The 27,306-nt window shown below is 39.3% G+C and overlaps 1 protein-coding gene across 1 annotated transcript in view; it reads right to left on the reverse strand.

Moving 5' to 3' along the window:
- The window catches only part of LOC128641850 (CREB-binding protein-like), a 170,997-nt gene that overhangs the window by 113,416 nt on the left and 30,275 nt on the right, over positions 1 to 27,306 (reverse strand). The window contains 3 exon segments of the mRNA XM_053694412.1: positions 26,067 to 26,098; positions 26,101 to 26,415; positions 26,418 to 26,765. Of these exon segments, the coding sequence (XP_053550387.1) occupies positions 26,067 to 26,098; positions 26,101 to 26,415; positions 26,418 to 26,765 (695 nt within the window).

The raw sequence follows: 27,306 nt of genomic DNA on the forward strand, positions 1-27,306 counted from the left end.
TCAGAATCATGAGAGCTTAAAGTGATGGTAAATTTGCCTCCATAACTTTACATATTCTGAAAGCTCTCGTCATTACTAGCATATTGGTGTGCTTATTTTTTTCAAAACTCAATTAAACTTCTAAAAAACATAATTTATGCTTACCTGATAAATTTATTTCTCTTGTAGTGTAGTCAGTCCACGGGTCATCCATTACTTATGGGATTATATTTCCTTCCCAACAGGAAGTTGCAAGCGGATCACCCAAGCAGAGCTGCTACATAGCTCCTCCCCTCACATGTCATATCCAGTCATTCGACCGAAACAAGACGAGAAAGGAGAAACCATAGGGTGCAGTGGTGACTGGAGTTTAATTAAAATTTAGATCTGCCTTAAAGACAGGGCGGGCCGTGGACTGACTACACTACAAGAGAAATAAATTTATCAGGTAAGCATAAATTATGTTTTCTCTTGTTAAGTGTAGTCAGTCCACGGGTCATCCATTACTTATGGGATACCAATACCAAAGCTAAAGTACACGGATGATGGGAGGGACAAGGCAGGAACTTTAAACGGAAGGAACCACTGCCTGAAGAACCTTTCTCCAAAAAAAAAGCCTCAGAAGAAGAAAAAGTGTCAAATTTGTAAAATTTTGAAAAAGTGTGAAGTGAAGACCAAGTTGCAGCCTTGCAAATCTGTTCAACAGAGGCCTCAGTCTTAAAGGCCCAGGTGGAAGCCACAGCTCTAGTGGAATGAGCTGTAATTCTTTCAGGAGGCTGCTGTCCAGCAGTCTCATAGGCTAAACGTATTATGCTACGAAGCCAAAAGGAGAGAGAGGTAGCCGAAGCCTTTTGACCTCTCCTCTGTCCAGAGTAAACGACAGAGAAGAAGTTTGACGAAAATCTTTAGTTGCCTGCAAATAAAACTTCAGGGCACGGACTACGTCCAGATTATGCAAAAGTCGTTCCTTCTTTCAAGAAGGGTTAGGACACAAAGATGGAACAACAATCTCTTGATTGATATTCCTGTTAGAAACTACCTTAGGTAAGAACCCAGGTTTAGTACGCAGAACTACCTTGTCTGAATGAAAGATCAGATAAGGAGAATCACAATGTAAGGCAGATAACGCAGAGACTCTTCGAGCCGAGGAAATAGCCATCAAAAACAGAACTTTCCAAGATAACAGCTTGATATCAATGGAATGAAGGGGTTCAAATGGGACACCTTGCAGAACGTTAAGAACTAAGTTTAAGCTCCACGGCGGAGCAACAGTCTTAAACACAGGCTTAATCCTAGCCAAAGCCTGACAAAAAGCCTGAACATCTGGAACTTCTGCCAGACGTTTGTGTAGAAGAATAGACAGAGCCGAAACTAGCTAGCTAGAACTAGCAGATAAGCCCTTTTCTAAACCCTCTTGTAGAAAAGACAATATTCTAGGAATCCTAACCTTACTCCATGAGTAACTCTTGGATTCGCACCAATATAAATATTTACGCCATATCTTATGGTAAATTTTTCTGGTAACAGGTTTCCGAGCCTGTATTAAGGTATCAATAACAGACTCAGAGAAGCCACGCTTTGATAGAATCAAGCGTTCAATCTCCATGCAGTCAGCCTCAGAGAAATTAGATTTGGATGGTTGAAAGGACCCTGAATTAGAAAGTCCTGCCTCAGAGGCAGAGACCATGGTGGACAGGACGACATGTCCACTAGGTCTGCATACCAGGTCCTGCGTGGCCACGCAGGCGCTATCAAAATCACTGATGCTCTCTCCTGTTTGATCTTGGCAATCAGTCGAGGCAGCATCGGAAATGGTGGAAACACATAAGCCATGTTGAAGACCCAAGGGGCTGTCAGAGCATCTATCAGCACTGCTCCCGGGTCCCTGGATCTGGATCCGTAACAAGGAAGCTTGGCGTTCTGGCGAGACGCCATGAGATCCAGATCTGGTTTGCCCCAACGATGAATCAGTTGAGCGAAGACCTCCGGATGAAGTTCCCACTCCCCCGGATGAAAAGTCTGGCGACTTAGAAAATCCGCCTCCCAGTTCTCCACGCCTGGGATGTAGATCGCTGACAGGTGGCAAGAGTGAGACTCTGCCCAGCGAATTATCTTTGAGACTTCCAACATCGCTAGGGAACTCCTGGTTCACCCTTGATGGTTGATGTAAGCCACAGTCGTGATGTTGTCCGACTGAAATCTGATGAACCTCAGAGTTGCTAACTGAGGCCAAGCTAGAAGAGCATTGAATATTGCTCTTAACTCCAGAATATTTATTGGGAGGAGTTTCTCCTCCTGAGTCCATGATCCCTGAGCCTTCAGGGAATTCCAGACTGCGCCCCAACCTAGAAGGCTGGCGTCTTGTTACAATCGTCCAATCTGGCCTGCGAAAGGTCATCCCCTTGGACAGATGGGGCCGAGAAAGCCACCATAGAAGAGAATCTCTGGTCTCTTGATCCAGATTTAGTAGAGGGGACAAATCTGAGTAATCCCCATTCCACTGACTTAGCATGCACAATTGCAGTGGTCTGAGATGCAGGCGCGCAAATGGTACTATGTCCATTGCCGCTACCATTAAGCCGATTACTTCCATGCACTGAGCTACTGACGGGTGTGGAATGGAATGAAGGGCACGGCAAGTATTTTGAAGCTTTAATAACCTGGACTCCGTCAGGTAAATTTTCATCTCTATAGAATCTATAAGAGTCCCTAGGAAGGGAACCCTTGTGAGTGGTAATAGAGAACTCTTTTCCACGTTCACCTTCCACCCATGCGACCTCAGAAATGCCAGAACTCTCTCTGTATGAGACTTGGCAATTTGAAAACTTGACGCTTGTATCAAAATGTCGTCTAGGTACGGAGCCACCGCTATGCCTCGCTGTCTTAGTACCGCCAGAAGAGAGCCCAGAACCTTTGTAAAAATTCTCGGGGCCGTAGCTAACCCGAAGGGAAGAGCTACAAACTGGTAATGCCTGTCTAGGAAGGCAAATCTTAGGTACCGATAATGATCTTTGTGAATCGGTATGTGAAGGTAGGCATCCTTTAAGTCCACTGTGGTCATGTATTGACCCTCTTGGATCATGGGTAGGATGGTTCGAATAGTTTCCATTTTGAATGATGGAACTCTTAGGAATTTGTTTAAAAAATTTTTAGGTCCAAGATTGGTCTGAAGGTTCCCTCTTTCTTGGGGACCACAAACAGATTTGAGTAAAATCCTTGCCCTTGTTCCGTCCGCGGAACTGGGTGGATCACCCCCATTAATAAGAGGTCTTGTACACAGCGTAGAAACGCCTCTTTCTTTATTTGGTTTGCTGATAACCTTGAAAGATGAAATCTCCCTTGTGGAGGAGAAGCTTTGAAGTCCAGAAGGTATCCCTGAGATATGATCTCCAACGCCCAGGGATCCTGGACATCTCTTGCCCAAGCCTGGGCGAAGAGAGATAGTCTGCCCCCCACTAGATCCGTTTCCGGATAGGGGGCCCTCTCTTCATGCTGTCTTAGGGGCAGAAGCAGGTTTTCTGGCCTGCTTGCCCTTGTTCCAGGACTGGTTAGATTTCCAGCCCTGTCTGTAACGAGCAACAGTTCCTTCCTGTTTTGGAGCGGAGGAAGTTGATGCTGCTCCTGTCTTGAAGTTACGAAAGGCACGAAAATTAGACTGTTTGGCCTTTGATTTGGCCTTGTCCTGATTTAGAGTATGACCCTTACCTCCAGTAATGTCAGCAATAATTTCTTTCAAGCCGGGCCCGAATAAGGTCTGCCCTTTGAAAGGAATATTAAAGGACCAGTCAACACAGTAGATTTGCATAATCAACAAATGCAAGATAACAAGACAATGCAATAGCACTTAGTCTGAACTTCAAATGAGTAGTAGATTTTTTTTCTGACAATTTTAAAACTTATGTCTTTTTCCACTCCCCCTGTACCATGTGACAGCCATCAGCCAATCACAAATGCATACACGTACCATGTGACAGCCATCAGCCATTCACAAATGCATACACACTTATTCTTGCACATGCTCAGTAGGAGCTGGTGACTCAAAAAGTTAAAATATAAAAAGACTGTGCACATTTTGTTAATGGAAGTAAATTGGAAAGTTGTTTAAAATGGCATGTTCTATCTGAATAATGAAAGTTTAATTTTGATTGAGTGTCCCTTTAAGCAATTTAGATTTAGAAGTCACGTCAGCTGACCATGATTTAAGCCATAGCGCTCTGCGCGCTTGGATGGCGAATCCAGAGTTCTTAGCCGTTAGTTTGGTTAAATGTACAACAGCATCAGAAACAAATGCGTTAGCTAGCTTAAGTGCTTTAAGCTTGTTCATAATCTCATCCAATGGAGCTGTGCGAATGGCCTCTTCCAGAGACTCAAACCAGAATGCCGCAGCAGCAGTGACAGGCGCAATGCATGCAAGGGGCTGTAAGATAAAACCTTGTTGAACAAACATTTTCTTAAGGTAACCTAATTTTTTATCCATTGGATCTGAAAAAGCACAACTATCCTCCACCGGGATAGTGGTACGCTTAGCCAAAGTAGAAACTGCTCCCTCCACCTTAGGGACCGTCTGCCATAAGTCCCGTGTGGTGGCGTCTATTGGAAACATTTTCCTAAATATAGGAGGAGGGGAAAAGGGCACACCTTGCTAATAATCTCTGTAAGCCTCTTAGGTATAGGAAAAACGTCAGTACACACCGGTACCGCATAGTATCTATCCAGCCTACATAATTTCTCTGGAATTGCAACCGTGTTACAATCATTCAGAGCCGCTAATACCTCCCCTAGCAATACACGGAGGTTCTCAAGCTTAAATTTAAAATTAGAAATCTCTGAATCCAGTCTCCCTGGATCAGATCCGTCACCCACAGAATGAAGCTCTCCGTCCTCATGTTCTGCAAATTGTGACGCAGTATCGGACATGGCTCTCCCATCAGCGCGCTCTGTCCTTAACCCAGAGCTATCGCGCTTGCCTCTTAATTCTGGCAATTTAGATAATACTTCTGTCATAACAGTAGCCATGTCTTGCAAAGTGATTTGTATGGGCCTCTCTGATGTACTTGGCGCCACAATATCACACACCTCCTGAGCGGGAGGCGAAGGTGCTGACACGTGAGGAGAGTTAGTCGGCATAACTTCCCCCTCGTTGTCTGGTGATAATTTCTTTACATGTAAAGATTGACTTTTATTTAAAGTGACATCAATGCATTTAGTACACAAATTTCAATTGGGCTCCACATTGACACAGATGAATCTGTTTGTTCACTATGTTTGAAGGCCAGACATGTTTAAACAGACTAGCAATGAGACTAGCAAGCTTGGAAAATACTTTCAAATAAATTTACAAGCAATATAAAAAACGCTACTGCGCCTTTAAGAAGCACAAAAAGCTGTCACAGTTGAAATAACAATGAACAAATTAGTTATAGCAACCAAATTTTCACAGTAAATGTATTAAGTTAGCAAAGGATTGCACCCACCAGCAAATGGATGATTAACCCCTTAATACCCAAATAACGTTTTTATCACAGTCAAAACACACTGTCACAGGTCTGCTGTGACTGATTACCTCCCTCAAAATGAATTTTGAAGACCCCTGAGCTCTCTAGAGACGTCCTGGATCATGGAGGATGAAGTAGGAAGACTGACTGAATTTTTACTGCGCAAAAAAGCGCTAAAATAGGCCCCTCCCACTCATATTACAACAGTGGGAAATCTCAGTTAACTGTTTCTATGCAGAAATAAACGTTAGCCATGTGGAAAAATCATGCCCCAATAAGTTTTATCACCAAGTACCTCACAAAAAAAACGATTAACATGCCAGTAAACGTTTTGAACATTTTAAAGATTATGAAGTGTTATTAATAAGCCTGCTACCAGTCGCTTTTACTGCAGTTAAGGCTCATACATTACTTCGGTATTAACAGTATTTTCTTAGTCAAATTCCATTCCCTAGAAAAATACTTCAGTGCACGTACACTCATTAGCCTAATACCAGTCGCTACCACTGCATTTAAGGCTGTACTTACATTACATTGGAATCAGCAGTATTTTCTAGTCAATTCCATTCCTTAGAAAAATAATTTACTGCACATACCTCGTTTGCAGGGGGGCCCCGCATGCTATTCCCCTTTCTGAAGTTACCTCACTCCTCAGAATGTGTGAGAAACAGCCAGTGGATCTTAGTTACTTCTGCTAAGATCATAGAAAACGCAGGCAGATTCTTCTTCTAATACTGCCTGAGAACAAACAGCACACTCCGGTGCCATTTAAAATAACAAACTTTTGATTGAAGAAATAAACTAAGTTTTAAAAAACACCACAGACCTCTCACAACGACCTATTTAGTTGAGTTGCAAGAGAATGACTGGATATGACATGTGAGGGGAGGAGCTATGTAGCAGCTCTGCTTGGGTGATCCTCTTGCAACTTCCTGTTGGGAAGGAGATATAATCCCATAAGTAATGGATGACCCGTGGACTGACTACACTTAACAAGAGAAATCAGCTTTTTTTTTTCAGGCTCCGTTACCCGATTCAATGCAGCCCATGTCAGAGATTTTGTGATTGTGACATTTGATTGGCATCTCTTTCAGCCAATAGGAGCCTCACCATGCGCCCCATGGATTTTACTCACAGCACACTCCCGTGCTTGTAACTCTGCCTGGAAGTAAAACTGTGCATGTGCAACTCAATATGCTATTTGCGCAACTAAATACCTGTACCCGTTAGCAGTCTCATTGTTTTAGTTGCGCAAATAGCGTATCGAGTTGCGCATACGCAGTTTTACTTCCAGGCAGCGTTACAAGCACGGGAGCGTGCTGTGAGTAAAATCCATGGGGCGCATGGTGAGGCTCCTATTGGCTGAAAGAGATGCCAATCAAATACCACAATCAGAAAATCTCTGACAGGGGCTGCATTGAATCAGGTAACAAAGCCTGAAAAAAAAAGCTGATTTTTAGAAGTTTGAGTTTTGAAAAAAATAAGCACATCAATATGCTAGTAATGACAAGAGCTTTCAGAATATGTAACGTTATGGAGGCAAATTTACCATCACTTTAATTTTCAGTGTCCCCGAAAATGAAAGAACATTGGAGAGAAAATGAATCTTATTGGTATCCTAGGAAACCAACATCTTTGTTCAGTAATGTAAAAAGTTTGAATTAAGTTTCTCAACAAGTGTCAATCTAAAGTGAAAGTGAACTATTTTAACATCAGATTTCCATGGACTGACAGAAGCTTTCTTCTAAATTTAAACTTCTAAGAGGATTTCCCAGTCCCTGTATAATGCTAAGGAAAAGGAACCAGCTGCCTATTAGGAGTAGTAATAGGGTTGCGCCTATCGTTCAAGGAACAATAAGATCTCTAAATAAAACTAGCTGCATAAGGAATACGTTTACTGACATAAGCAGCAGTCTAGGGCAAGTGCTACAACTATGGGTGTCAAACCTTGTAAATTTGTACACACCGTATTTAAGAACAAATTGACCCAAAAGCAGCTAAATTTGCTAAATTTACTAAGTTTAAAGTGATGGTAAACTCTCCCCTTTTATAAACAATTTTGCTGTAGCTAGAGCGCTAATTGCAGAACAATTCAAACCTTCAAGCTACAAGAAAAATTGACTTGAAGTGGCGGCGAAGCACGTGGTAATTTAATATATCTATATTAAAAGTAAGTTACAGCGCATCGTCGTTACAACTGATGAATGAAACTCCATCTAAAATATAACTAACATTCCGGATCTGGGGTTCCGGTGGGAGGGGCGTGCAACAGGTAGCACGCTCTACAGCTCGTGTGTGAAGGGGAAAGTTTTTCATCTCCCCGCAAACAGTTTCCCTTAGCCAAGGCTGGTTACTTTGGTCAGGGAAGAGCCTGAAGGAGGTTTGCTCGGAAGCCGCATTAGCCATCACATGCTGGATGGCACTGGCCGCGAACACGTGCGGCTGATACGGAGCCAAGTGGTGTAACGGTGTAGCGTGCAGCGTCATCAACAGCTGCCTTCCAGGAAACAAGGATAGTGCGCTAGCACGAAGATCGCAGCAGAGAAACAGCGTGACTCCTGTAAAGCCGGAACATCTTCATAATTCCATTTTGCCTTCCAGCTGGTGAAGTTCGAGAGGTATCTTGCTCTGAACCGGGTAAGGAAGAAGACGGTGAAGCGGCAGGAATCAGGTAGCTATGCTAGTAATGTAATATAATATAAAACAAAACAAAAAAAGAACTGCACGTTGGTTTCTGGATTTAACAAAAGGACCTTTGACACCACCTGAGCTGTATGTGTTTGCTGTGGATGTCTGTGTACGGACTTTGTATGGTTTCCTATCAGTACGGTATTGCCTGGGGACTTGTGAATTATGCTGTAAGAGCCATAAAGTTTTGCTCCCGACCAGCTTAAAAGGGAACACCTTAGCAGAAGGGAAAAGGATAAAGGATGAAGGAGGGCTAAGGAAAAAATATAAAACAAAAATAAAGTAACTATTCTCCTATAAGGAAGACGCTCAATATAAATACTCATCTTGATACAAATTGCCTCGAGTAAAGTGCCAACAACTGGGTTATCTCTGACTGGGAAGTTAAGGCCGGTTTAGGGTCTATTAGATTGAGGGCTGTGGATCAGTATTTGGGACCTATTCAAGAGGAGATCTATACAAAGAATGATTGGAGGTTTTTTTTCCTTTTGGATCACTCCGGCAAATAAATGAACATTTCCTTGGAAGAACAGGGCTAGGTAATAACCAGCGTAGAGGCTGGAGAGAGGTGGTAAATACCTAAAAGAGGAGAGTGGCCAAAACATATGCAATTGACTGTTTAAATCGGACTGCAAGAGACTGGCTAACTAAAAGGGCTACAAGTAAATTAAAAAAGATATTGAACCTAGATTTTCTGTATACTGTTTGAGGGGCGGGCGTTTTGTTCACAGGTCTATGCTTTTGTGGGAAGTGTATTGTAGTTTTTCTGATATATGGCCTAATGTTCATAGAACTAGTGGAGGTTAATATCACTGACATACAGTAATAGTGGTACATTGACTGTAACATTCAGTGTTATGGGGCAATTAATAGTTTAGAGCATTATGTGGCGTCATATGCACTCAAGGTAGAGCAATTATTTGCGCTCCTAAATTATTGTTTAGTTAACTGTTCACATATACTACACACCTTTTTTTTCCCACCCACACTAAGTTTTATATTATATCTGAAATAAGAGATATTCTAAAATTTTGCACTAGTTTTTGTCCTTTCCTAATTGAATGGAAAGATTTGTCACTTTGTCTAAAAATAAATCGCCAGCAATGCCACCTAAACAACGAGATAAAAGAGTAAAAACCCCTGATTTAGAACAGAGTTTAGAAGCCCAAGGGCTACAGTTGAGCAATTATGACCCTCAAAGCTTGTTGCAACAAATATCTGACTTGATTATGCCACAGTTTAACTCGATTAAAGTAGAGATATCAGGTCTGAAGGAAGAGATCAGACAATTTTCTAGTAGACTAGTGGAAGCTGAAACAAGAATTTCAGACCTTGAAGACCAGGTAGACACTCAAGAAAAAAGCTATAAAGTACAGCAAGATACTATTAAAAACTTGCAGGCAAAGGTAAAAGAGTTAGAGGATCGCTCACGTAGAAATAACGTGAAAATAATAGGCTATCCAGAATCTAGTCAGTTTCAAGAGTCAGACCTTATTAAATTTGCCTCTAAAGAACTACCAGCCATGATGGGGTTACAAATTTCTGAGACATCTTTCTTAGTGGAAAGGGCACATAGAATGGGTGTATCCAGAGTAGACATAAATGGTATAAGTAAACCTAGAGTCATTATGGTGAAATATTTAAACTTTCAAGATAAGGTAACAATCATGAGGCAATTTAAGCAAAAAAGACCAATAATGTTAGGACAGGAGAAAATTCTGCTGTTCCAAGATTTTTCCAGCGAAACGGCGCTGAAACGTAGAGAGATGTCCCCCTTCTGCACGACTCTAATTCAAAAAGGTGTCCAGGCTAGACTCATGTACCCATTCAAAATTTGCTTTAGGGTAAATAATGAAAATGTGACTCTGAAAACATCACAGGAGGCTAGGGACTTTATTAGCTCTCTATAGGAGTATTGTAAAATCTTGTTGGAGGGGCATCTTTTCCCTGGACTATTCTGTTTATCCATTTCTTTTGCTGGATAAATTGTTCGGATATGATGATGATGTTAAATGTCAGAACAATGTTTATTTGTGATAAGTTATCTCTAGAGTTTTGTACAAGACTAGATAAGCCAAGTCGGATGTTTTTAATATGGGTTGTTTTTATGTTGTGTATTTTGGTGGTCATTATGCATTTGGAGTGTGTCAGGGGATTTTTTTTTCTTGGTTTTTTTTTGTCTTTTTCTCCCTCCTTCCTCCCCCCTCCCTGTTTTTCTCTGGTGTTCTATCGGGTTGTAAGATTTAGAAGAATTAATGCCTAACATAATATCTTGGAATGTGGGGGGGATAACCTCACCGGTTAAGAGATCTTTAATTTTAAAACTATTAAAAAAAAGAACCCTGACATTGCTTTACTACAAGAGACCCATTTACAGGAGGTAGAGATGGCAAAACTCAAATGTAAATGGGTGGGTGAAGTGATATTGGCCCCTGGGCCTAAACGTAAGAGGAGTAGCGATTCTTCATGCTAAAAAGTTTGAATATAAAGTTTTAGTTCTGGAACGGGATTCGGGGGGGAAGAGTTATTATAGTTGAAATAGAATATGGTAATACTTCAATAATTATTTGTAATGTGTATGGCCCTAATGAATTAGACTTAAAGTTTTGGGACAACATTTATATTAAGCTTTTTCCCTACCTGGATAGAAATCTTATTATTGCTGGGGATTTCAATATGACAATGACTCCAGTATTGGACAGAACTAGACTTGGCAAGCAGGTTGCAGGCAGAAAAGCAGAAGAAAGATTGTTTTGTAATTTTCGTAACAAATTAAACCTCCATGATATTTGGCGTATAAAGAATCCTGATAATTTCATGTATATCCAAAACACAAAGTTATTTCATGTATATCCAAAACACATAAAGTAATGTCACGTATAGATCTCTTTTTAATCAATGACTATGTTGTCTCTGGAATTAGACCCCACGATAAACGATAGTTATTTCTGATCACGCGATAGTTGGCTTAGTTATAGAGGGTATTAGGCACCGGAAGATTGGAGCTAATAATTTCTTTTTTCTTAAACATCTTGTGCTAGATACTGACTTTAATAGATAATATAAAATTGACAATAAAAATTATTATCAGAAGATAGAGATCTTTTGTGGAGCCGATTAGGCGGTGCTACGGGGCGAAATAAAAGCTTACTTGGTTAAATGGAAGAAAGAGATGCAGGAGCGGGACTATCAACTGTCAAATCAACTTAAAAATAGCTATAAAGCATATCTCAATAACCCTAATAATGTAACTTGGAATAGCTATATAAAAGATAAAACAGAAAGAGAGGGATTTTCAAAAATAAAAAGCACAAAGCAGGATAGGAGGGCAAACGCCTTCTTTTCAAGTCATCATGGGAGGTCAGCAAAAGTTTTATCTAAAATAATTAAGGGGGGAAAGGAGAGGAGGAAAAATATTACTAGCATTATAAAAGGGGATACAAGATATACAACTCCAAGCGAGATTTGCCAAACAATGTATGAACATTATCAAGAAATATATTCCGTAGGACCTTGTAATCAGAAAGCTAAAGAGAAATTTTGGAACAATGTATCTCTCCCACAATTAACACCGGAGGAAATTATAGAATTAAATCAACCTATATCGGAACAAGAAATCTTAAAAGCTATAAAGTTAAATTAAATAAAGCTCCAGGACCTGATCAAATACCTGCAGAATTTTATTGAATACTTAAAAAGGAAATAGGAGAAACGTTGCGAGATTTATTTAATCACTACTATATTAAAAATTGTTCAGAATCAAATCACTTTGCTGCCTCCACAGTTATTCTTATTCACAAAAAAGATAAAGATCCTGAAAATCCCCATGCCTACAGGCCAATATCATTGTTAAACAATGATTATAAACTTCTTACAGCAATAGTAGCAGAGAGACTGAAAAAATATATTAGTAATTTGATTCACTCAGACCAAACGGGATTTGTGCCAGGTAGGAGCGTATCCAAGAATATCCGAAAGGTTTTGTTAGTTTTGAGCCAGTATTGGAACAAAGTTAAGGAGGGAGCCAAAATAGGTGAGGTAGATTTGGCTCTTTTAACCTTAGACACTGAAAAAGCGTTTGACGCAATAGTTTGGGATCATTTATTCACTTCACTATCCCGGTTTAGTATCAGTGGTAATTTTCTCAATTTTGTTAAATTCATTTATAAGGCACCTTGCTCCATGCTGTTTATAAATGGGCAATTCTCCCCTAAGATAACGTTGAAGAAAGGGACTAGACAAGGATGTCCCTTGTCACCTTTATTGTTCAACCTCTCGATAGAGCCATTAGCGGTAAGACTCAGACAAGTATTAACTGGAATTAAGTTGGGAGATGGTAATGTAATCTTATCACTATATGCAGATGACCTATTACTTTTTTTTATCTAGAACTGCTAAGGACATTCCTAAATTATTAGAAATAATTAATGAATTTCGATCATTTTCTGGATATAAAGTAAATTACCCAAAGTCAGAACTACTTTGGATTACACAACCTAATAAACACACTTGCCACCATCCATTTCGAGAGGTTGAACAAATTAAATATCTTGGCCTATAGCTTAGTTTAAACCCGGAGGTGTGGTATACTTTAAATCACCTTAAAGTTTTTCAAGAAACTAGACTTTTATTAGAAAAGTGGAGACCAATTCCAATGTCTGTATCGGCTAAAATTATGGTTTTGAAAATATTCGTATTCCCACGTTTGTTGTACATATTGCAGAATCTCCCAATTTTTATTAAAAATGCGGATATAAAGGCGGACTTCCGGTTGGCGGTGTTGCAAGATGGCCACTAACAGACAGAGCTCCAAGCAAATTCCCTGCTTTTTTGAGCATAGCTGTGGCTACACTCTTTGCCATCCAATCTTCCTTGGAAGTTTAGGTGCCCGGAAACTTTTATGGATCAGATATTCCATCTTCTGGCCTCCGTGAAGTCAGTTAACAAGTTTGAAGCAGTTTGGCTGTTAATCTGTAAAGCAGCACACTACCAAGATGGCGCGCAGTTTAAATGACCTAACCCTACTACTTCTACCGCTATTTGATGGACTACAACACTCGCTTGAGAACTTAAATATGGGAAGTCCGGTCTACTAAGGGTTTGCTTGTTAAAGACGACGCTTCTTGCGTGCCCGAGACTAGTTATGGCTGTACTGGTTTCTGTTGTGAGATCCCCCCCACATCTACTTCTTGAGAAAATGCCATCACAGAAAGAGCGAAAATCACACTAGAGGATGGAAGAAACTCAGTGGAGAAAATCAGCCCCGTGCTGTATTATACTGAGCAGAACGCAGCGGCACCGGGGGAACCTTCCCTGACGCTGCACATTAACAACGGGAAGAAATGTGTAAACGATAAATCTATGGAAGGGAATGAAGATCATGCCTCTATTCTGCCGGACTGGGACACACCACATACCAACGGACCGCAATGGCACTGTCTATGTGCAGTTCCAGAGGCGGGCCTTGTCTTGCTCCCTCCATGTCTAAATCAAGCGGACATGTGGCCTAACACTCCTGCACAATATGATCTAGGAAAAGTCGCCAACATCACTTTAAACTCAGCGATGGCGGAGGACGTATCTCTCAGCTCAATACACTTGTGTCTCATTGTACATGGGGGCTCACAAGAGGCATATATCGTTAAAATCATGCCTGCACAAGTTGCCATCAAATCCCCACTGGACAGATCTGTCAAGATGGAGGGGAGACTCACAAAGGAGAAACACAATATGGACTGGCCGAGATCACTCCGTTGCGGTATCTACAAGATACCCCGCTGCTGGAAGCAGTGAAAGATCCACTTAGCTACGGGTATTGGCTGAACAATAAGCCTTTCCTTTGTCTTAGCATAATCAGACCCCACTAATTCAAACAAAGAGGTTTATGTGTAACGTTGCATAATGCTAATATTTAATTTCAGTGGTTATGCATGCTGCTATAAAACTCCAATGATGTTTACCTTTATATTTAAATATGCATACTCAGTGGACTTTACATATAAGTTGACCATGTCAGATTGCCTGATTTTAGAGATTTGTTTTTGTTTGTTTGTTTCTTCTTTTTCTTTTTTATTTCCTTTCCTTTTGTGTATGCTGTTGGCTTAACTTACCTAGCTCACGATTGCTATGAGAAAGAAATGTATATGTGTTCTTATCACTTTAATGTTATAATTCTGCTATCTACCCAGTAGAAACCACACTAAGCAGCCTGCCCATATCCTAATTATATCTACCAAGAATTTATTAAGTCATTGCGGGCGGACAGGCAGCATCACGACAGCCACACTATCCATAATGGGTTATTTTTTAATTTTTTTTATTTGTTGGTGCTGTTCTAATTTTACATACCTGCTTGACTAGAGTTATGAAACTTGAGACCCCCTGGTTCCTTCCCCTTTAGCCAAGAACTTAACCATCCCTGAGCATGCTTGTTATCAACATAACACAATTTTTAAAAGCTGTAGTACAGATAATATATCTAGTTATCTCATTCCATTTCCATGGAGGTAATCTGCTCTAGACCAGCGATTAACAGCCTACTTAAAATATATAAAATTATCAAGTTCAGCTCATGGCTGATCCCCTACATACATCAGTTAGTAAGAGACTAGTTAACCAATCTTAGATTTACAATACTGACGACATAGATCTCATCACTGTATTGTGTGGGTCAGATGTGCTCAGCTACCCTACATATGAAATTTCTTAATAAATGTAGCTTGGGACATTATGCATACAGATGGTTAGTCAGGTTATGTATAATTTCTGGTAGATTTGGCTATCCCCTGTTTGTTTGACTGCTTGTGTTTTATGTTTTGTGTAATATAGTTTGGGATGTTGCTGTAGTTTGTCAGTACTTTGAGAAGGGGTAATTAAACCACATCTATACTGCAGAGCTAATAAGATTTTATCATGCATACCACATCCTTTAATTGGGTTACCCCTCCGATTGGTCAGGAATGGGAGCTTCAAATTTTAGGTTAGGTTAGGTTTAGGTTGATTGTGTTGGGTAAAAAAAAAAAAAATCCCAACATTAGTGAGTATATAAGCTAGACCATGCTCTGCCCATATATGCCTGGTGTAGCTCTCGATATAAGTATGAGCATGGTATGCTACTGTACCTGTCAGACCTGCATTGTCATATACTATTGTATCATACTGTCTTATCAGTTTTGAATTGCTCCACTGCACCCTGCGTGGTATGTCTTTGATTTGTTTCTTACCACTGTACCATTTGTTGGTTATAAATAAAAAATTTAAAAAAAAAAAAAAAAGCGGATATAAAGAGATACGATAAAGAGTGTAAAGTCTTTATATGGGGTTCAGGAAGGGTGAGATTAACAAAAAATATTCTATATCTTAATAAAGAATATGGAGGGTTTGGGCTTCCTAATCTTAAATGATATAATCAAGTCACAATGTTGAAAATAGCAATCGACCGGATTACCGAAAAAGATTATTGTTCTTTTACAGATATAGAGAGTAGTTTAATAAGGCCCTTTTCTCTAATAGCTATTTTGCATACCCCGATGGATAAATTGCCATCTTCGGTATTGAACATCAAGATTATAAGCAATGTGGTTAAAGCTTGGCAGAAATTTTGTATAGAACTCAAGATAAGTTTTAGAGTCTCAAAATTTCTCCCCATCCTGGGACACCCGGAGTTTGCGCCAGGATTGAGTTATGGAATTTTCCATATTTGGAAAAGGGTGGGTATAGAGTATTTGGGTCAACTAATTGAGAATGAGTCCGGGATATTTAAATCTTTCGCACAGTTACAAGAAGAATTTGATTTACCAAAGCAACATTTTTTTGCATTTTTGCAAGTCAGACAATTTTATAAACACATAGTCCAAAACCCCCCTTGCAACTCCCAGTTGGGGATAATAGGAAGTGGGATTCAAATTTATCGGGTGGGCTATCATTCTATATCAATTTGGTATAGAATGATAATGAAAAATCTTGGTAATTTACATTTAGAATCCCTAAACAATAGGTGGCTAAAGTTATTTCCAGAGTTATCTGTCCAAAATATTAAACAGAGCATAGAGGTGGTTGGTTACAAATTTACCTCCTGGAAAGAATCGCATAGTTACTTGATAAATTCTGCTTATATTACCCCTGTACATCTAGCCAAATGGGATAAGAAATGTAAAGCGACCTGTTTCCATTGTTACGCTCCGCAGGCTGATATACTCCACTGCTTATGGTATTGCCCGAAGATACATCAGTTATGGGACAAAATTATATTTTGGTTAAATAGGTTTGTAAGCCAACCGGTGTGTTTTACACCCGCAAGTATTTTCTTCTGGCTTGATAAGTATATTGTAAAGGAAGAATATGCATTAATCACTACAGCTATACAAATTGTCCGGATGCTAATCTTCCGACATTGGAAAGCTAAAAAGTATCCAACGATAGCTGAATTTGGTCAAAAAATGATCGATCAATTAATTATAGAACAAATGAACTTAGAGCCTAATAATAAAAATAATTTTAGTAATTTTTATAAAAAATGGGTGAATGTTATCACAATACAACCAGTGGAGGTACAAGTGGAGATTTTGAAGCCCATGCGAGAATCAGGTTTTTGGTCGTTAGATCAACAGAATGTTGGCTAGACTTATAACTAGATGAGGAGGGAGGGAAGGGAGAGAAAAAGGGGGGGGGGGGATTTTCCCCTTTTTTTGTTGTTTTCTTTTTGTTTTGTTTTGTTGTGTCTTGTCGCGTTTTGTCTCATGTTATGTGATGTGTATATACGGAAAAAAACAAATAAGAAAGAAAGCCCCAATTCAGATACTAAGATTAGATGGACTTGTTGCAATAGATAATTGATGACTTTTTTTTTCCTCTTCTTTTTGTGGAAGAGAGACACTGTTATAGGCTGAAGGTCTTAGTTGGATTCTGTTAGAAATGAATTATTGTAAGGTTACCCATTTTTTGGGGGTAACTGTGCTATGGCACTAAATATACGCTTTTTCTTTTTTGTTTTTCCCATATGCCTTTATGTTCAGTATCATGAATTGGTGTGTAAATAAAAAGACATTGAAAAAAAAAAAAAAAAAAATTCCGGATCTGATTTTATAAAGGGGAGAGAGTTTAACCATCACTAAGTCTTGAAATGAAACCAGCACAATATAGCTTAAAGGGATGTAGTGCATTGCTGTTCTTTCAACAAAAGATACCAAGAGAATGGAGCATCTGATAATATAAATAAACTGGAAAGTGGTTTAGAAATACATTGAATGTTCTGTCTGAATCATGAAAGAAAGAATAAAAACATAATTTATGCTTACCTGATAAATTCCTTTCTTCTGTTGTGCGATCAGTCCACGGGTCATCATTACTTCTGGGATATAACTCCTCCCCAACAGGAAATGCAAGAGGATTCACCCAGCAGAGCTGATATAGCTCCTCCCCTCTACGTCAGTCCCAGTCATTCGACCAAGAATCAACGAGAAAGGAGTAACCAAGGGTGAAGTGGTGACTGGAGTATAATTTAAAAGATATTTACCTGCCTTAAAAAACAGGGCGGGCCGTGGACTGATCGCACAACAGAAGAAAGGAATTTATCAGGTAAGCATAAATTATGTTTTCTTCTGTTATGTGCGATCAGTCCACGGGTCATCATTACTTCTGGGATACCAATACCAAAGCAAAAGTACACGGATGACGGGAGGGATAGGCAGGCTCATTATACAGAAGGAACCACTGCCTGAAGAACCTTTCTCCCAAAAATAGCCTCCGAAGAAGCAAAAGTGTCAAATTTGTAAAATTTGGAAAAAGTATGAAGCGAAGACCAAGTTGCAGCTTGCAAATCTGTTCAACAGAGGCCTCATTCTTAAAGGCCCAAGTGGAAGCCACAGCTCTAGTGGAATGAGCTGTAATTCTTTCAGGAGGCTGCTGTCCAGCAGTCTCATAGGCTAAACGTATTATGCTACGAAGCCAAAAAGAGAGAGAGGTAGCAGAAGCTTTTTGACCTCTCCTCTGTCCAGAATAAACGACAAACAGGGAAGAAGTTTGGCGAAAATTTTTAGTTGCCTGCAAGTAGAACTTGAGGGCACGAACTACATCCAGATTGTGTAGAAGACGTTCCTTCTTTGAAGAAGGATTTGGACACAAGGATGGAACAACAATCTCTTGATTGATATTCCTGTTAGTAACTACCTTAGGTAAGAACCCAGGTTTAGTACGCAGAACTACCTTATCTGTGTGAAAAATCAGATAAGGAGAATCACAATGTAATGCTGATAACTCAGAGACTCTTCGAGCCGAGGAAAATAGCCATTAAAAACAGAACTTTCCAAGATAAAAATTTTATATCAATGGAATGAAGGGGTTCAAATGGAACACCTTGTAAAACGTTAAGAACTAAGTTTAAACTCCATGGCGGAGCAACGGCTTTAAACACAGGCTTGATCCTAGCTAAAGCTTGACAAAAAGCCTGGACGTCTGGATTTTCTGACAGACGCCTGTGTAACAAGATGGACAGAGCTGAAATCTGTCCCTTTAATGAACTAGCCGATAAACCCTTTTCTAAACCTTCTTGTAGAAAAGACAATATCCTAGGGATCCTAACCTTACTCCAGGAGTAACGTTTGGATTCGCACCAGTATAGGTATTTGCGCCATATTTTATGGTAAATCTTTCTGGTAACAGGCTTCCTAGCCTGGATCAGGGTATCAATAACCGACTCAGAAAAACCACGCTTTGATAAAATCAAGCGTTCAATTTCCAAGCAGTCAGTTTCAGAGAAGTTAGATTTTGATGTTTGAATGGACCCTGTATCAGAAGGTCCTGTCTTAGGCTGCTAAGACCTCCCCTAGTAATGCACGGAGGTTCTCCAATTTAAATTTAAAATTTGAAATATCTGAATCCAATCTGTTTGGATCAGAACCGTCACCCACAGAATGAAGCTCTCCGTCCTCATGCTCTGCAAGCTGTGACGCAGTATCAGACATGGCCCTAGTATTGTCAGCGCACTCTGTTCTCACCCCAGAGTGATCACGCTTGCCTCTTAGTTCTGGTAATTTAGACAAAACTTCCGTCATAACAGTAGCCATATCATGTAATGTTATCTGTAATGGCCGCCCAGATGTATTAGGCGCCATAATATCACGCACCTCCCGGGCGGGAGATGCAGGTACTGCCGCGTGAGGCGAGTTAGTCGGCATAACTCTCCCCTCGCAGTTTGGTGAAATTTGTTCACATTGTACAGATTGACTTTTATTTAAAGTAGCATCAATACAGTTAGTACATAAATTTCTATTGGGCTCCACCTTGGCATAGGAACAAATGACACAGATATTTTCCTCTGAGTCAGACATGTTTAACACACTAGCAATAACTTGCAACCTGGTTATAATCTTTTTTAGCAAAAACGTACTGTGGCCTCAAAAAGGTACTTAAACGATTAAATGACAGTTGAGATAATGAACTGAAAAACAGTTAAAGCATCAGGTTTAAAATAACCACAACTTTTAGCAAAGGTTTGTTCCCATTAGTAAATAACTAAATTTGACATAAAAAATTATAGAGTAACGTTTATATTCACAGTCAATAAAAATTCTCACAGCTCTGCTGAGAGAATGTACCTCCCTTCAAAGAAGTTTGAAGACCCCTGAGATCTGTCAGTGAACCGGATCATGCAGGAAATATAATAGTAGCTGACTGGAATATTTGATGCGTAGCAAAAGAGCGCCAAAAACGGCCCCTCCCCTCTCACACACAGCAGTGAGGAGAAACGAAACTGTCACAATTTAAAGGCAGACAATTGCCAAGTGGAAAATAATGCCCAAACATTTATTTACTCAGTACCTCAGCAATGTAAACGATTCTACATTCCAGCAAAAACGTTTAACATGACATATTTATTAAAAGGATTAGTGACCTTTACAGAGTAGTTCCGGTGAAAAACCATTCCCAGAATACTGAAGTGTATACATACATGTCATTATAACGGTATAGCAGGATTTTTTCATCAATTCCATTCAGGAAAATAAAAACTGCTACATACCTCAATGCAGATTCATCTGCCCGCTGTCCCCTGATCTGAAGTCTTTACCTCCCTCAGATGGCCGAGAACAGCAATATGATCTTAACTACTCCGGTTAAAATCATAGTAGAAAACTCTGGTAGATTCTTCTTCAAACTCTGCCAGAGAAGTAATAACACGCTCCGGTGCTATTGGAAAATAACAAACTTTTGATTGAAGTCATAAAAACTAAGTATAATCACCATAGTCCTCTCACACATCCTATCTAGTCGTTGGGTGCAAGAGAATGACTGGGACTGACGTAGAGGGGAGGAGCTATATCAGCTCTGCTGGGTGAATCCTCTTGCATTTCCTGTTGGGGAGGAGTTATATCCCAGAAGTAATGATGACCCGTGACTGATCGCACATAACAGAAGAAAATTGTGTTTCATGTCCTTTTAATCTAATTTTTTCTGTCTTGCAGTACATGGGTGGCAGATAAACATGGAGGACTAAATGACAGTTTCTTGTGCCCAAGAAAAAAGTGCCATTGTCTAGTTCCTTGGAAGAAACAAAGTGAGGGCCTTTAAAAATAGAAGTGCAACCTCAAATTATTACAACACATATAACATAAAAAGCCAGTACAGTATTATAAACACTGCTAAAAAGCAGATCAATAACATAAAAAACCATCTCTTCTATCTCACACAATCGCAAGGATGAAAAACGACATCATTTCATGGCTTGTGTGCTCGTGGCAAGCAAGTCACTTGGTCTTACAAAGTCTGTAATACAGACTGCACAATATTTTATCATAGTAGAGGATTTCTTAATATCTATAGGAACACAGGGATTTTAAATATAATTAAGAACAAATTTCCCTAACTCAAAGGAGGTAAAGTAATTACAGCAACTGGTATACTGGTGCGTGTTATGGTCATCTGCAAATGTGACAAACACCAAGGTACAGAATTCTAGGAAACACCAGAACATTGTAACAAAACAAATCAATTTGTTGTCAAAAGCAGTCCAAAACGGCATCTAAAAATTGCATATACAAAAAAAAAAAAAAAAGACAGAAACATAGCATTTGTGAAAAAGTCACAGACTGCTAAAGATAGAGCAGAAAATAAAAAACAAAAAAACCATAACACCTAATTCTTAACCCTTTCCTGATGGAGTTAATTTGTCTACATCAGAACAAAGTTCTGATGTTAACAAATAGAAATCACGCGATCGTTCGTGTAATCGTGTAATTTCAATGATGGAATCAGGTCAGGGGGGAGTTCCTATGACGCTAGGCACACCCTCCAACCCACCATCCCATTTAGGAAGCTGCAAAGGCTTCAGAATAGCCAAACGGCTAGGACTTTACATGCCGCCTTAAGGGCGCTAAAGCCCAGTGCAATTAGAACGGCATGGAACGTCCTAACGTCGGTAAGGGGATAGAATGTATGTCAGATCAGGAACACAACACGGTACTGGGAAGAGGTGGTACAAACAAAACCTTCAATGTATTATGAAACGGGCTATAACTTGGAATACAACATTTTCAGCACATTAAAAGAACAAACAATTAAGATGTTGATATATACTACCTCAGTTTCAACAAGACTTTTCTATTTATTGATTTTTACACCAACAGGATAAAGGCAGGGTATACACATAAATACAATAGCATTGCCTCATCAACAAAAGCACTTAGTCCATTTTACTGTCCCCATAAACAGAACAGATTATTATTGTGATGTGTAATAATTTAAACATTCTAAATATAAATATTACTTGGATTTCCATTACCATCAGTCTAACCCAATCTGTGAAAAATGAACAGGATATGGAGATCTGAACTGCATTTTCTACATATTTTCTATAATTAATGGGATAGCATACTATAATATTTTCTCCTTTAAATGTGTTCCCAGTGATCCATTTTACTGGCTGCAGTGTATTCAATTGTTTAAAAATAGCCAATTTACCTTTATTTAGCCAACTGAAATAACTGATTTTGCTTGTTGAATACCGGGCTTTGGTTTACAGAGATAAGCAAGCACGTCTGTGTGCAAAATGTGGTAAGATAACGTCAGATCTCCTTACAAAATTGCACATAACCCCCTCGCTATTTCATCATATAAAAATAAACACAAAGGAATGGTTTCCAATGTATTTTTATCATTTGAAACTGGTATAACAAGTTAGTAGGAATACATTACGAGACAATCAATACACTGTCCCTTCAAGCTAACCAAAAAGTTACTCTGCAAAAGCAGGTTATTAAAAATACTATAATCAATGTTACACAAGATATCGTTCAGGTACAGGGCAAACCGTGTATACGTTACAAGTACTCTTTTTATGATTAAAGGGATAGGAAACCCACATTTTTTTCTTTCACGATTCAGATAGAGCAGGCAATTTTAGCAACTTTCTCAATCAAATTTTCTTTGTTCACTTGGTATCTAAGTTGCTTAAAGGGATAGTAAACTAATTTTTTTTCAAATCATCAAATCCTGTTCTTAAATTAAGCAAATAGCATGCATTAGCAATTTTTATAGATTACCTGTAATTTGCATTTGAACATCTTTATTCTGCCAAACCCTCTTTTCACCTCATTCTACATGGCAAATTACGGAGCTCTACTTAAGTAGAACAAAGATGGCGTCCCGCATGCGCATCTACTATTATCAGTGGCAGCGCATGAGCAAAACTGTCCTCTCATTCGCTGTCAGCCGGCGTGTCATCAACTCTGTGCCCTATTCTGATGAAGAGGCCAGTGACGTTTCAGTGGGAGTGGCGCACCAGGGCGCTTGAAGATAGAGGCACGCACTGTATACAGTTAGGTCTGAGGAGCACAAAGAGTGGCAACAGCCAAGTATATTTAAAACCCCTAGACTGACTAGCAATATTTTAATGTCCATAGATCCCCCTAGTCTTATGAGCATATTGAGAAGTCCTAAATCTTAAATGAGATGCACATGCGTTTGCTTAGATACAGCAAAATGGATGACCGGACTTTCACTGCTAACTGCGCATGCGAGTGCCCACAGATTAAAATGCGCATGAGGAGAACCCTTTATTTAAATATTCTAATAAGAGGTTTGTGCTGCAGCCCCATTGGATGAAGGGATAGCATACATTAACTCCAGCCTACATTTATGGGCGGTCGTTGAGGCCGTTTAGATGGGAGCATAAAATAAAATGTTATTAAATATTCCAGCTTCGTGGAAAGGTCAGAGTAAGTAGGTTTAACCCTTCAAAACAAACCGTGAGTTATGCATTTTTATAAAGTTTAAAAAAGTAAAGTTTTCTAACCCTTTAAAAATTGCTGCTCTGAATCATGAAAGAAAAAAAAAATTGGGATTAATATCCCGTTTAAATTCTCTTATTTATGAATTTGATAAAATTTGGAATTAGGTACCATGGATGTCATTTGTCTATTATATAGAACCGTCAACTAAATTGAATTTTTCTCCATTTAACCACAAGTCGGTTTCTCCTAATGCTATACAAAATGTGAGCTGTACACATATTTAGCACAAAAAAGCCACCAAAACATACCAGCAATAAACCAAACCTCTAGCAAGGGGGGGTGATAAAGAATAAGCCCATCAATGTCAAGAGACCAATTCATCCAATAAATGCAGAAAGGCCTAACGTTAGGTTAGCAAATTTTTTCCCTAGGCAATTACCAAACTAAATCCCTGGTGTTGTTGCATTTCACTAAACCAGTTTTTGTATGTGTGTTTTTGAGAGGCATCTGAATGTAAAAAATAAATAAAACACAAATGTACCACTTACAATGCTGACTACATTCACTAATCTTTAGTAAAGATTGTAAATGGCAATCATATAGATCAGGGATAACAAACTGGTGGCCCTTGGTGCTAGCTTTTGCCGCCCTTCAGTAAGAGCAGAGATCTTACGTGTGCCATAGTTTTGTGGCCCTAGGGAAAAGTGACTAGAGTGTGCTCTGGGGTGACCACAACTCAAAAAGAGACATCTGGAGGGAAAAACACTGGACAGAAGGTACCCTGCAACCTCCCCTAAATCTAGCCCTGTGCCAATGACATCTATTTTGTTTAACTGAATTTATATGTGCCCTTAATACTTCTAAAATACAGGTAGCCCTCAGTTTTACGCTGGGGTTAGGTTCCAGAAGGAATGGCTGTAAATCGAAACCGTTGTAAATTGAGACCCAGTTTACAATGTAAGTCAATGGGAAGTGAGGGAGTTTCAGGACCCTCTCTCAAAATTGGCATAAGTAACACCTAATACTATATTTTTAAAAGCTTTGAAATAAAGACTTTAAATGCTAAACAGCATTAAACCTAATAAAATAATCACACAACACAGAGATATATAATTAAACTAAGTTAAATTATCAAAAACATTTGCTAAACAGCATTATAAACCTAATAAAATAATCACACAACACAGACTTTCACTTGCATTTTTCGCAAACAGTTCTTTCTATGCATTCCAATCTGGACTGATTTATAAGACAGGAAAACCTTGTTCCTTTGCAAGCTGCTCGATAGCTCAGGTCTGGTTAAACTGATTAATTTCAGCTTCTTGGCTTGCATTTCTTTGCTGCAAACACAAGTGGACAGCTCTACCTACTGGCTATTTTAATCAATGCACTGCTTCTCAATGCTTTTCAACACAGTCACATGACTGGAAAAAAAAGGTTGTTATTCTGAAACGGTGCAAATTGAACCGTTGTAAACCGAGGGGCCACCTGTACTGATCTACGGCCACATGTGCTAGAAAGCTAGCAGCCATTGCTAATATAGATTAATTCATTTATTTTGACCTAAAAAACAAAGATTAATAGGACATACGGATGGATTCATTTGTACTAGAAAAAAAAATTAAACACAAAACAAGAAAAACACTACAAGCGTGTGTGCCTGCATGATCTAATAGCCAACTAATTCTGCCTGATGGAGCATTGTGCTTTGAAAGATTGCAAAAAAGAAAAATCCAATAAAAGTATCACTTATACAATGTGTTTGTTATTTATGTTTCATTAGTTAATTGGCTAACACGGGTACCAAGAAAACCATCTTTTTCCTCTAACAAAATTCTGAAAGATAACAAAAACGTCAAAAAAGTAAATGTTCATATATAAATATAAAAAAAAAAAAAAAATAAAAAAAAAAAAAAAACACGCTCAAACTGCACTTTTTAAACAATGAACAACAATTTTAAAGAGGGATAGAAAGTCAAAATTAAAATTGCAAGACTCAGAGCATGTAATTTAAAGACACTTCATTTCACTTCCATTTTCAAATGTGCTTTGTTCTCTTGGTATCCATTGTTGAAATTTGTGTCTTATCATTTGCTAACTAGATGTGTTCAGCTATAGCTGCCAGCATTGTAATGCTGTTCCTTCAGCAAAGGATAAGAGAATGAAGCATTTGATAATGAAAGTAAAATTTGAAAGTGTTTCCTGTCCCTTTAAGATCATGAAGCTACAGAATATATTTAACAAAATATTATAATCTCTTCCAGTTACACAAAAAAATATTTTTGGCAGTACTTTATTATCAGTTATATGTAGAACGCCAACAGATTCCGTAGCGCTATAAACACAGGTATGACATGCAAGGTAGCAATTATAGGCATATAATAAGATAATTCTAACCCCTTGCACTGCCGAAGAATTAAAACATAACAACCATTTGACACTCAATAGCAAATATTTGTGATTACAGAGAAAAGATTTGTCTAATAAAAAAATATATAAAAAAAATTTACAGCAACTAGGACACCTACAATTTAAATGTTTTCAGGAAGTTCGCAAACGGTTTAATACACACAACATAGGAATTAACCCATTTCTTGCACTCCTCTTGGAGATTACCTTTTTTCCTAGAAGAGAAGACTATTCAAAGAACAATTCAAATCAAAATAAAAGGGGTACATACTTTAGTCATTGCTCCGGCCTGTGCGGTGGTTCATGCCTGTGTGGGGCTGGCATAGCCGTTGTCCCTTGTGTCAGTGTCTCTGCCAGAACACTACCGGGGTTGGCTTGCATGGCAGGAGAGTTGTATTGTAGCCCTGCTCCTCGTCCCCGACTGTTAGCTCCCAAGGACCCATTCAGGACCTGCCCCTGAGAAGACTGGGACTGGCTCATTAGTGTATGTCCAGGATTACTGTTAAGCAGTGCTTGATGTCCTTGGTTAAGTTTGAGTTCATGCACAACACCCCTTGGGCTTGCCTGATTTGTTGAATTGCCTGTCACCATGCCCACTTGCTTTTGTGCTTGAGACAGGGGGGGGCAGATGATCCAGGGGTGCCCCCTCCTTGCTTGGTTAGTCCAGAGGGTGGAGTTAATGAAAGTCCCTGGTTAAGAGGGCTCTTGTTAAGACTACCCAGGCTGCCAAGACCTGGACTATTTTGCTGAGTTGGGGCTCCCATGCTCTGCTGGACAGGACTGCATGACCCACCTCTCCCAATTGTAGCCCCGAGACCAGCATTGCCCCCGCGTAACAGATCCGAAAGTGGTTTACTTTGTGGTGCGGATTCCTGTACCAAACCCCCACCAGTGCCCAGAAGATTAATATCAGTCCCATTAGGAATCAGCTCATCTGGAAGATCGTTCTCCAATTCAAAGAAGGCAAAATCTGTAAGAGAGATGAAAACATGTAAATACTGGCTACGAAGGTCACTTATCAGAATATCTTAGTCTGTTACTATACATTCACAATATTCAGCATTTGTTTCAAAATTATTCTTCTAGCACAATTCTTTAATACTAATATCACAATGCTTAAAAAATCCCCCCTCTAACCAATCCAAGCATGAAGATTCTGTGATGTACTAAAAAAACCTGCATATGCCAAGAGGTCTACAAAACATGACGGATCAATGCACTGAAGCATTCTTTGGCAACCAAAGGGTTACATTTCAAAAAAAGGAGCAAAAATGACAAATGAAAGCAAACTGTCCCTGCAAAGCAATCAGCAACAGCACTGCAAAAGATCTAAGCGCAGAATAAAATGTCTTAAAATACTAAAAGACAATATTGTTTACGCTCAGGGACATACCCCTCACAAGAGTTTATTTCCTCTGCCGTGATCAATAAGAAATATGTAAATGAGCACGTTTACCCGTGGCAAGAAAACAATACTGCTCTACATTTTACTCCTGCAGAAAGTCTCAATT

This window comes from Bombina bombina, chromosome 11, assembly GCF_027579735.1.
Source record: "Bombina bombina isolate aBomBom1 chromosome 11, aBomBom1.pri, whole genome shotgun sequence".
NCBI classification, from domain to species: domain Eukaryota; kingdom Metazoa; phylum Chordata; class Amphibia; order Anura; family Bombinatoridae; genus Bombina; species Bombina bombina.